At 39.0% G+C, this 12,247-nt stretch overlaps 1 protein-coding gene across 1 annotated transcript in view; it reads right to left on the bottom strand.

Annotated features, from left to right (window-relative positions):
- The window catches only part of CUNH11orf70 (chromosome unknown C11orf70 homolog), a 58,681-nt gene extending 47,148 nt beyond the window's left edge, over positions 1–11,533 (bottom strand). Inside the window, exon 1 of the mRNA XM_006094679.3 lies at positions 11,399–11,533. Coding sequence (XP_006094741.1) covers positions 11,399–11,533 — 135 coding nt within the window. The remainder of the gene's footprint in view (positions 1–11,398) is intronic.
- Positions 11,534–12,247: the final 714 nt, after the last annotated feature.

Here is a 12,247-nt window from a genome sequence, read left to right as displayed (position 1 = left end):
CAAAAAAACATGACAGAAATGGAGGGATATGGAGCTAAGAATCGCAATTTTGAGGGCTTGCTATAAACTTGAGCAGAGCGTCACGAAAACTAATGAGACCCTCGATGCTACGATAAAGAAATTAGAAAGTAAGCATACACGGACTGAAATAAAGAATATTATACCCAATAGCAGACCAGAGGAGCACAAGAATCAAACCGAAGAAGCAAAAAACACCCAACTGGAAAAGCAAAATGAAAAAAGAATCCGAAAGTGTGAAGATAGTGTAAGGAGCCTTTGGGACAGCTACAAGCGTACAAACATCAGAATAATAGGAGTGCCAGAAGATGAGAGACAGCAAGATATTGAAAACCTATTTGAAGAAATAATGGCAGAGAACTTCCCCCACCTGGTGAAAGAAATGGACTTACAGGTCCAAGAAGCGCAGAGAACCCCAAACAAAAGGAATCCAAAGAGGACCACACCAAGACATATCATAATTAAAATGCCAAAAGCAAAAGACAAAGAGAGAATCTTAAAAGCAGCAAGAGAAAGAGACTCAATTACCTACAAGGGAATACCCATACGACTGTCAGCTGATTTCTCAACAGAAACTTTGCAGGCCAGAAGGGAATGGCAAGAAATATTCAAAGTGCTGAATACCAAGAACCTACAACCAAGACTACTTTATCCAGCAAAGCTATCATTCAGAATTGAAGGTCAGATAAAGAGCTTCACAGACAAGGAAAAGCTAAAGGAGTTCATCACCACTAAACCAGTATTATACGAAATACTGAAAGGTATCCTTTAAGAAGAGGAAGAAGAAAAAGGTAAAGATACAAATTGTGAACAACAAACATGCATCTATCAACAAGTGAATCTAAGAATCAAGTGAATAAATAATCTGATGTACAGAATGAACTGGTGATTATAATGAATCAGGGACATAGAAAGGGAATGGACTGACTATTCTTGGGGGGGGAAAGGGGAATGGGAGATTCGGGAAGAGACTGGACAAAAATCGTGCACCTATGGATGAGGACAGTGGGTGGGGAGTGAGGGCGGAGGGTGGGGCGGGAACTGGAAGGAGGGGAGTTATGGGGGGGGGGAAGAGGAACAAATGTAATCTGAACAATAAAAATTTAATTAAAAAAAAAGAAATTATAGACTTAAAATTGGGGAAATTTTATTGTATATAAATTATACCTTACTAAAACTGATACACACACATATACTTTTATAGGCAATAATCTCCAATGGCTTCCCTTCACATTTGGAACATAACTACACACGCTTCTCTTCTCTAGTAGAGACCCAGGCCTTCCTAATCTCTGCAACCTCATCTCCCTTCCCCACTATATCTTCTCACTGTTTCTCACATGGGCTGAGCTTGTTTCTGCCTTAGGCCTTTGCCCTAGCTTTCTATTTTTCTGGAATCCTCTCACCCTAATGTTTCCATAGATGGCTGTTGTCATAAGATCTCAATAAGACCTCTTCAGTGAAGCCTTCTCTGACTATCCAATGGAAAGTAGTCTCAGATACAATCACATCACCTTGTTTCTATCCTTTACATAGCACTTGTCAGCCCTGGCATTTTTATTTTCTCTTTAGTATTTACTTATTTTCTCCCCCACCAGATTGAGATCTCTGTGAGACTGGGAACCTAATCTGTCATATCCTTAGGGCCTAAGACAACACTTGACACATAGTGTGTGCTCAGTCAATATTTGTTGAATGAATAAAACATTTGATAAAGCACTGTTTAATGATATAGAAAGAGCTTCTTGATATTGTTAGGTAAAAAAGAGCAGCTAAGTGAAAGATATGTGATGATGAACCCATTATTTGTAAAAACATATGATACAAAAGAAAAAAAGACTAGAATATACTGCAAATCCTGGTCCAGCTGCTCCTTAAACCCAATTTGGTCTGGGAGAGGTTGTCTTTGTTGGTGGACACTTTCTGCTAAAGGCCATGGGATTGGATTATGAGAACTGATTGGTTTCCTCATATGTTGCCCTTTAGCTCTTTAGTCTTTCCTGCCTGGAAACCCACACTGCGTTTCATTTACATGTGAATGCTGCCAGTATCTGTGACTCTTATAAACTCTCCTACAACCTCCCTGTCCATCAGCTTCCCAACCCACATGGGCCTTGAATCCTGAGCAATGGTCACTTACCAAAGGATATTTTCAGACTCTGGCTGGGAATGAAAGTGATCCCCTAAATTGGAATCATTCAAAACAGAGCTGGTGGTCAGGGTGTGAGTTGTATAGTCCCTATTCAAGTTTAAAACAAAGTATATCCATACTTATCTAGTTGCAAACGTGTAAAGATTTCATCACTCTACTTTCCTAGTGCTCTTTTTGTGCTAACCATTACTTAGATACTAGTTTAATGAGCATCTTAGATCATTACTTGCTCTTACTCTGCTCTCCAATCTAGACAAACTCCCTAGAGCCTAGGCTTACAGAAAGCATCACCACTCATGTGGTCCAGACAGGGCAACTCATAGATGACACACCTTAGGCAGTTGAAATCAGTTTTTAAGTTGGCATTCATATACGTCCTAGACCAGTGATGGCGAACCTATGACACGTGTGTCAGAGGTGACACGCGAACTCATTTTTTTGGTTGATTTTTCTTTGTTAAATGGCATTTAAATATATAAAATAAATATCAAAAATATAAGTCTTTGTTTTACTATGGTTGCAAATATCAAAAAATTTCTATATGTGACACGGCACCAGAGTTAAGTTAGGGTTTTTCAAAATGCTGACACGCCGAGCTCAAAAGGTTCACCATCACTGTCCTAGACCTAGCCTTGTCCTTATCCCAGACCTGGGCTGAAACACTCCCGCTTCATGGTGCATGATCTCTCTGAATCGCAGTAGCTGGCCAGAGACTGAAGATTTAGAGGCTGTTGAAGAGGATAGAGAGGTGCCAGGGAGCATAATCATAATGATGATAAACTACATAGATATAAAAGGCTAAGTGACTGACCGTACATCTGTCTGATCGTCCGTCTGACCGACCAGCCGGTACATATGATGCGCACTGGCAATTTAAAAATAAATGTTGACTCGTGCATGCCCATTACATATAAAGCTCTCGCTGGCGCCAATCGAATGCGTGTTTTAATTTTATAATACTATATTATATATACTATTTTGACTTGTACTTTTTTGCATTAACGTAATTATCGCACGAATCTTTCTTCTAATTAATTTCCTTTCAATGTGCACGAATCCGTTCACCAGGCCATTAGTATAATAATAAAACAATAGCTAATATTTTTGAGCATGTACTGTGTTTGCTAGGCATTATTCTAAATATTTTCCATGGATTATCACTTAGTTCTCTCAAAAAACACTGTTATGTGGGTATTACTCATAGTACAAAGCACAGACCTATTGTTACTGAGCAACAAGGGAGATACTGTTTATCTCTCCTTCCAACATGTAGCATTGCTTTCCCATAAAAAACAACAGCTTCCCATAAAAAACAACAGCCCTAACCAGTTTGTCTCAGTGGATAGAGCATCAGCCTGCAGACTCAAGGGTCCCAGGTTCGATTCCGGTCAAGAGCATGTACCTTGGTTGCAGGCACATCCCCACTGGGGGGCGTGCAGGAGGCAGCTGGTCGATGTTTCTTTCCCATTGATGTTTCTAACTCTCTATCCCCCTCCCTTCCTCTCTGTAAAAAATCAATAAAATATATTAAAACAAACAAACAAACAAACAAAAACAACAACAAAGACAGCAACAACCGGAGATTAGGTCTTTCATCTTTGTGGAATTTCACTAATGCTACGATATTCCCACTGTAATTTCTCTCTTCCATGGTTATTTGCCCCGTCTTTCACCACCTCCTTGGCTTCACCCAGCCAGCTGAAACCCTGCCCTTACCCTGCACTCTGTTAATTTGAGATGGGGAACTAAATTGCAGAATGGAAAAGCATTGGATGGCTTTGGGCACTAACTCAGCTAAGTAGTTAGTACATTTACAATAGTGATTGGGGGGTTGAAAGAGATCATATAAATATGCATTCACTTCAAGAATAGCCTGGAACTTCTTACAACTCCCCATTGGGAAAACTAGGAAAATGCTGATTCCACCCTACGTTGGAGAGAATGGTGTCTATTTTTAAAAATTGATTTTAGAGAGAGGAAGGGAGACAGAGATATGAGGGAGAAACATTGATCAGCTGCCTCCTGCTTGGGATGGAACCCACAACCTGGGTATGTGCCCTGACCCGGAATCGAACCCACCACCTTCAGGTGTACTGGAGGATGCGCCAACCAACTGAACCACACAGGCCAGGGCAGAATGGTGTCTATTTTCACTCTGGGCAGTTTATATAAGCAAAACAAAAGAACATTTGACCCAGAGCTCTTTGTATCCATGGATCAGTTATGCCTGTTTCCCTGGTTTTTGTATTCTTTTTGGCGCCTTACACTGGTTTTAGTATCTGCTTCTAAACCATTTAATTTGCAGTTCACTCTGGCTTTTTGAAGTTTAGCTTTCTGTTTTTATTTTATTTTATTTTTTTTTACTTTGGCATTCCCTGTGGTCTTGTGAGCAATCCATTCCTGCAGCCTGGGAAGGAGGGCAGGGATTCACACAGCTGGAAAGTTAACTCTGTGTAAGAAGAAGGTGAGTGAGCTTTCCGGGTTATTAAGAAGAAGATGAAATCTTGAGGGTTTTGACCCCTTCAGGGGGCTACTGCTGCACACTAGATCTGACCAGAACAGATTTCTGTGGAAAATATTCAGCAAATTAAAATGTATATTCCCGAACTGTTTGCAGCTCGCACTTTCTTTGATTATGTTTGGTGATAATTTACAAGTGTTTTTCATTTTGTTCCAAAGGCATACCTTTCATGACTTCATCCAAGTTATTGATGAAAAATGTAGATGGGACCAGATACAAAGTCGTCTGACACTGAAGACCTTCCATTAGGCGGGCAGGCTTACTGTTGCAAGTAACTGTACTATCTTACAAGTCACATTTATCTACCTTGTCTACTAGAACATCATGAGGTGCTTTAAGATCCACTGGGTCTTTGGCAATCTCTCTGGCTACTCCAATCTTCTTCAGTCTGTCTCCCTTGAAACCCTGAATTTTTGGTATCTTAGGCTCTATTTTGGGGAATGGAGAAAGGAGAGTATGGCCTTTGCTTTCCAATTCAGTTAAAACAGCCCTACTCTAATCTGTTTTAGAAATCGAAGTACTGCGTAACATTTTACTTGCAAAGGGGATTCTTTGGCTTTAAAATGTTTTAAATTTCTTTTTTTTCAAGTAATGACCATTGCTAAATATAGAGATAAAATACTCTTTTTTGCTACCAATTTCTTCTGTGTCTGAATTGGCTCACTAGTCATTAAAGTTCAGTTAAGTGTGTATGGTCTGTTGTCTAGACATGTTTCTTGGCTTTTACAGACTAGCTTGTGAAACTAATTACAGTTACAATGTGGTTCCAAAGGAAAATTCATTCTGAATTTCAAGAGGTGGTATAATATACCAGTAGGTCCTGGGGTCAGATCGCCTGAATTAGAATTCGAGCTTGTCATACTTTCCATGTGGCTCTGGGCAAGTTTCTTAATTTCTCCCTGTTTCACAGTTTCCATTTGTTAAGAGGGAAGACTGTCCCACCTACATTGTAAGGTTCTGAGAGCATCAAATGAGATTATCATGTACTGCGCCTGTAAACACTTGGTAAGTGTTCAGTAAATTGTCATTAAAGTATCACTGTCAATATCAATTGGCATCAATTATAAATGTCAATGAATTATGATTACTGTAACTTGTTCAAATCTGCCCATGACTGCACACCACTGTTTACTTCTGAAAAATTATCTAGAGTGTTTTAATTTATGATGGCTTAATATAAAGTTGGTTTTCAATAAAAGCTGACTGAAATTTAGTTGGATCTTTCTTGCCTTTCTGTCTATGGGGTACTTGAATCTATTGTCAGGTTATATATGTTAAAGCAACTATCTCGTAAGTTCTTTTTATTTGATTGCTTTCATCTTTAAAAATAAGCATATCAAAATATGTCATTAACAGGAAGTTTGAATTTTACCTTAAAATTAAATGTATACTGGAAATTGTAGAATATAAAAAAAGGTCATTCTTTTTTAAAAGTAGAAAATTCTTAAAATAGTAAACATAAATGGGAACATTAAAAATTATATTAACAAAAGTTTGGACATAATATACAAATTTTAATATTGCTATCACATTTCTGATTTATAACAATAAAAATAGTCTCAAGAGATGAATGTACTAGTATTAGCTAGGCTTAGGAGGCTTACAAACAGTCCTGACTTCCAAACATCTGAAATGTAATGCTTCAGTACCCTGTGCTTAAAAAAAATTCCTTTTAAAAATTTTTCTTTTCTGAAATTTTTAAAAAAGTATTTGTGTTTATTTGATGTTTATTTAGGTGCCCAAGCTGAAAGATGAGGTTACGTGCACTATTTAAGAATTGATTTGCCTGAGAAAATGTGTCAATAAAAGCTCCACATAGGAGAAATACTCTAGCAGATGCTTTGAGGAGATTACCCTTTGTTTATATCTGACTAATAAATATGACTTAAATTATTAAAAAACTAACCTTGCCAATTAAATTACAGATACTTTCTAACTTGTCATGAAAATAAACTGGAAATTGAGGAGATGGTTTTATGGAAGCGGCTGATTTCATTCTCTCCCATTTTAAAATGATGTTTTTGGCTCATGATTCATTTGGATTCAAGGTTCTCTTGGCTTCCTAGCCATGCACACCTTCCAAGTCCTTTCTTGTAATGCTCTGATAGCATCTCTGAGTCTTTGATGATATTTTTTGCCTTCCCAATCCATTTGGCAAAAAGCCACTTGAAAACCTTACTCTCTTCAGGTAATACACACATTTGGAAAGAAACCTAAATAAATACAATGGAATATTTTTCATTGAGGTAGATCAACTAGATTATCTTAGAAATGTGGTATCTGCTTGCTTAAGCCTGTGGTTTTAATAGTTCATTAAAAAAAAAAAATCCCACTATTCTTTGTTTTTTTCTCAAGCCAAGGAGAAAACAACCCTACTTTCTTTTTTGATGAAATAGATTCTGTGATATGTTTTTATTCTAATCCAGGGGTTGGCAAACTTTTTGACTCGAGGGCCACAATGGGTTCTTAAACTGGACCGGAGGGCCGGAACAAAAGCATGGATGGAGTGTTTGTGTGAACTAATATAAATTCAAAGTAAACATCATTACATAAAAGGGTACGGTCTTTTTTTTTTTTAGTTTTATTCATTTCAAATGGGCCGGATTTCGGCCCGCGGGCCGTAGTTTGCCCACGGCTGTATCTAATCCCTAGCCCTTAAAAAAAAAGCTATTGAGCTATTTGAACATTTTTTTGTGGTAATCGGTATGTAAATAAAATATTTTGTATACAGCAATGACACAGTAAAAGGAATATGACCGCCGGTTTGACTCGGTGGATAGAGCATCAGTCTGTGGACTGAAGGGTCCTGGGTTCAATTCTGATCATGGGCCTATGCCCAGGTTGTGGGCTCGATCCCCAGTAGGGGGCATACAGGAGGCAGCCAATCAATGATTCTCTCTCATCATTGATGTGTCTCTCTCTCTCCCTCTCCCTTCCACTCTGAAATCAATAAAAATATATTAAAAAAACACACAAAAAACAAATCAACATCCAGAAATTGATAGCATTAAAAAAGAAAAAGGAATACAACCCTTATACTTACTGTGTGCAAATCTAAGGCATAAACTTCAATGTATGACCCGTTGAGTGAGGATCTATAATTTATTACTCATTTATTTAACCATGAAATACTTTTGCTTGAATTGTGTTTTTTTGCTTTTCTTCTTTTTCTTCCTCTTTTAATCTTACTATTTTCTTCTTCTCTACATTTCTCATTGCTTTTAACATTTTTTCTATCATTGCTTTTTTTTGGGTATTTTTAACTTTTCTGTGGTTTTATTTTTTACCACAGCTTTATTAAGATATAATTCACACACCATATTTATCCTTATAAAGTATACAATTCAGTGATTTTTAAAACATTAATAGAGTTGTGCAGTCATCACCAATTTTAGACTGTTTTTATAACCCCATTAGAAAAACGCCATTCCCATAAGTAGTCACTCTGTGTTTCTCCTTTCACCAGCCTCGGGCAACCACTAAGCTATTTTCTGCTTCTGTGGATTTGCCTATTCTGGACATTTTATATTAATGGAATCATATGACATATGGCCTTTTGACTGGCTTATTTCGTTTAGCATAATGTTTTCAAGAGTCACCTATTTTGTAGCATGTATCAGAACTTCATTCTTTTTTATTGCTGGATAATATTTCATTATGTGGTATACCATGTTTTATTTTCCATTCATTAGTTGACAAACATTTGGGTACATAAACTCTTTTTAGCTATTATAAGTAATGCTGATATGAACATTATGTACAAGTTTTTTCATGGACATATATGTTCAATTCTGTTGGCCATCTATCTAGTAGTCTCATCTTTTTTCTTTGAACTTTCACTTAATTCTGAAATGAAATGTCTTTATATTCTTACATTTTTAGTTTTTAAAAATGAATTACCTATGTTTACAATATGGTGTTTGCCTTTTATTGGTTTCTAAGAACTCTTTATATATTTTCCATATGATTGTCAAATTGTTTCAACCTCATTGAATTTTAAATAATTATTTTAAATTTCAACTTTACCAAAGTTAGTCAGAACTTAAAAATCTGCATGTTATTATGAAACAGTTAGCAGGGTCCATCTTCATTTCTTCTCCCCAGATTAACACCTTTTAATTCTTTTAGTTTTTTCTTTTAGTATTTACCTCCATATTTCTAAACAACATGTTTACACTGTCATTCTTGATATTTCAGTTCAACATGTGATATATTAACCTCATACTATATACTATTTCTTATACCATTCTCTACTCCCCACACTGCCCTTTCAGCCTACTAAAGTACTTACCACTATATTATTATATTTTTTGTTGTGCTAATATTTAATAATGACATTATTATGACTATGTAAATATAATTTTTACTGTTGTCATCTAGTATTCTATAAATATATTTTCTTTGATCAACTTTTTGTTTTAATTATTATTAAAAATTATGATTTTTCAGTTTAGTTTTAATATGATTTATTGCTAATTCCTACTCTGCCAGGGTGCAGAGTAAGCAATGACATTCAAACATACTAGGTTTCCTATCATTTTTATCTTCTTGTAGCCATCCCTTCTGTATATGTCTTGGCTGGTTGCTTTCTAGACTTAGTGCTTAGAATGTTCCTTTACCATCATACTGGGAACTTTTTTTTTAGCCTTTTCCTGTGTTGGTGCTGGGTCCTCTAAGAACCAGATACCAAGATGGGGTTAAATGAGGAAAGGTGTTATTCCCTAATCCATTCACATATTGCCTGTGAGCAAAAATGGAGAGGGAGCTAGGAGAGGCTGAGGGATCCATGGGACCACAAGGCAAGTCTGACCCCGAGGATCGGATGGTTGAATGGAAGTGTATTAGGCCGCTGTGTAGTCTAATGAAAATTAAGCAAGTCTTCAAGTGGCCCATCAAAAGAATTCTGTGTCTCCCAGGAATAAACCTGTCTTGGTAACAGTCAATCCCTGGGACCAATGCATGGGAAGTGCGGACTGGGCTGGATTTCAGAGCACAGCAGCTAGGGTCCTTGGTCAGTTCTACTCCTGTTATTGGAGGGCTGCAAGATACATTCTAATGGCCACCACAGAGACCTGGTTTCTTAGATTTTATATCGTTGTTGTCTCAGTTATTCCCTTGTTTTGGTAGATCACATCCTCTAGTACAGCGGTTCTCAACCTGTGGGTCGAGACCCCTTTGGGGGTCGAACAACCCTTTCACAGGGGTCGCCTAAGACCATCGGAAAACACATATATAATTACATGTTGTTTTTGTGATTAATCACTATGCTTTAATTATGTTCAATTTGTAACAATGAAAATACATCCTGCATATCAGATATTTACATTACGATTCATAACAGTAGCAAAATTACAGTTATGAAGTAGCAATGAAAATAATTTTATGGTTGGGGGTCACTGCAACATGAGGAACTGTATTAAAGGGTCGCGGCATTGGGAAGGTTGAGAACCACTGCTCTAGTAGCTTAAGATCACTGTGCATTAAGAGCCTGTTTCCAATATTCCTTAAGTATTTGGTTATTCCTGTTTCCTCCATGTAAATTCACTGAAATGGCCATAGTTTCCTTCAGGCAAGAAATGAAAAAATCTTCATAATACACATTTGTTGAAGGTATTGCAGGGTCCTTCTTACTGGGACCTGGTCATCTCTTCATTCAGTCGGTTCCAGATCTAAAAATTGGCCTGACTGAGCATAGCACAGTCATCGGCTTCCTGCTCCTCCTTTCTTACCTCTTCGGGATTACAGAAGTCACATAGTGCCCTTCAAGGGAGACTGGCTGTTTTGCCCTTAGAAACCCCCAATTCTATTAGTCATCCCAATCAAGTTCTCTTGGCTGCCTCTTTAACCTTGCTGGTTGTTGTGGTAACTGTAGCTCCCTGGCTTCTGGCCGGTAAGTGCTGCTGCTACCAGGTCTCTCTTAATCTGGGGGCTCGTCATGTCCATCACTATTAATGAGACCTGCTCTGTGACCGTCTCATAACTTCAGCCTTGGTCTACAGAGGAGAACCAACAGAAGTTCTTAGTGATACCACCCCTCACTTACCCCATATGAGGGGGCCCTACTGAGGCTTCTCTGCCACAAGATAGGTACCCCTCAGAGTTATTCCCACTTTCTCCCCTGGCTGACAGGAAGATAACTATGGTTAAATCCAGCATAATACAGCTAGGGAAGTGCTGGCCAGGAGGATCTGGAAGAAGGATCTGTATGGTGGGAGAGGCAGGCGCCAGCATCTCTGAGAACTTCAGTGGTTGCCCTCTGCAGGCTGGGCTGATGGCAGGAGAGTGGGCACAGAGCTTGGGATCTGTTGAACCCAAATTCTGTGTAGATGTCTCCATGCCATATTTCAGTGCTCTGACTTTAAGAGGGCATTTAATTGCCTCTGCTGCTCCGCATTCTAACTCTCAAGCCCCGGGATCGCTCCTCAGCTGTGTTCTCTTCCAGTGCGGGGATGTAAGGATCCCTTTGTAGGCTACACCACCACAAGTATAGACTGGCTCTCACACTTCGCCTTTCATTGTTTGTTAACTGCCCTCAGTTTGTCATTATCCCTCTGAAGGGCTTCCATTCACTTAGTAATAACCAGTCGCTGTCCTTGCAGGCACTGTCACTCCTGTGTCTTTTAAAAGCCTGAATTATTGCATTGGTCAGCCTTCTCCGCTGGAATGCTTCAGTTTTCCTCCACTCGAATGCGTCCCCAGGTCCTTACCTGTGCAATATTCAGCACTTGAGCCACCACCTTGTGCCAGAGACAATCTGTGGCCAACAATCCACTCAGCTGGGGCTCTCCTTGCCAGCTGGAGAGTGATCCAATCTCTGCCCTAAGGCTGCTTTCTTGGGGCATTCCCAGCACCAATTACATCAGTTCAGTTTCTGCGAAGCAGATACCTCGATGGAATTAGAGGTGCACGAAATTTACTGGTGGGAAACACCTGTGAAGGGGCAGGGATTAGCTGGGAAAGCTTTGATATTATAATGTGGGTCTGACACCTGAGAAAGGAGAGAGTGAAGGAGGAGGCAGCTTGAAGAAAATGTCTTGCTTAGGCCAACGAGGCACCTGTGAGAAAAGACTGCTCACGAGGGGAGTTCCCCATTGGGTGAGAAAGGTCTGTTTCTAGCACATCCGCTACAGTCATGCGTCACTTAATGCCGGGTGATGTTTCTGAGAAATGTCACTAGGTGACTTCAATTTCATGATTGTGTGAACATCATAGAGTGTGCTCACACAAAACTAGATGGTATAGCCCAGTGGTCGGCAAACCGCGGCTCGCGAGCCACATGCGGCTCTTTGGCCCCTTGAGTGTGGCTCTTCCACAAAATACCAGTGTGGGCGCGCACATACAGTGCGAAGTTGTCTTAAAACTTTAAAGTTTATTAAGTTAAGTTTAGGGAACTTTGTGGAGTGAAAGATGATGTAGTGTCGAGGATTGAGAAAGGTATGTTGAGATGGTTTGGACATATAGAGAGGATGAACGAAAGGAGATAGACGAAACAAGTATACAAGACGAGTGCGGATGGGAGAGTTGAAAAGGGTCGACCTCAGCGAACGTACCTCAAT

This window comes from Myotis lucifugus, unplaced genomic scaffold (genome assembly GCF_000147115.1).
Source record: "Myotis lucifugus unplaced genomic scaffold, Myoluc2.0 scaffold_139, whole genome shotgun sequence".
NCBI classification, from domain to species: Eukaryota; Metazoa; Chordata; class Mammalia; order Chiroptera; family Vespertilionidae; genus Myotis; species Myotis lucifugus.
Note: the sequence above shows the minus strand (reverse complement) of the source record. Positions and strands in the feature narration are given on the sequence as shown.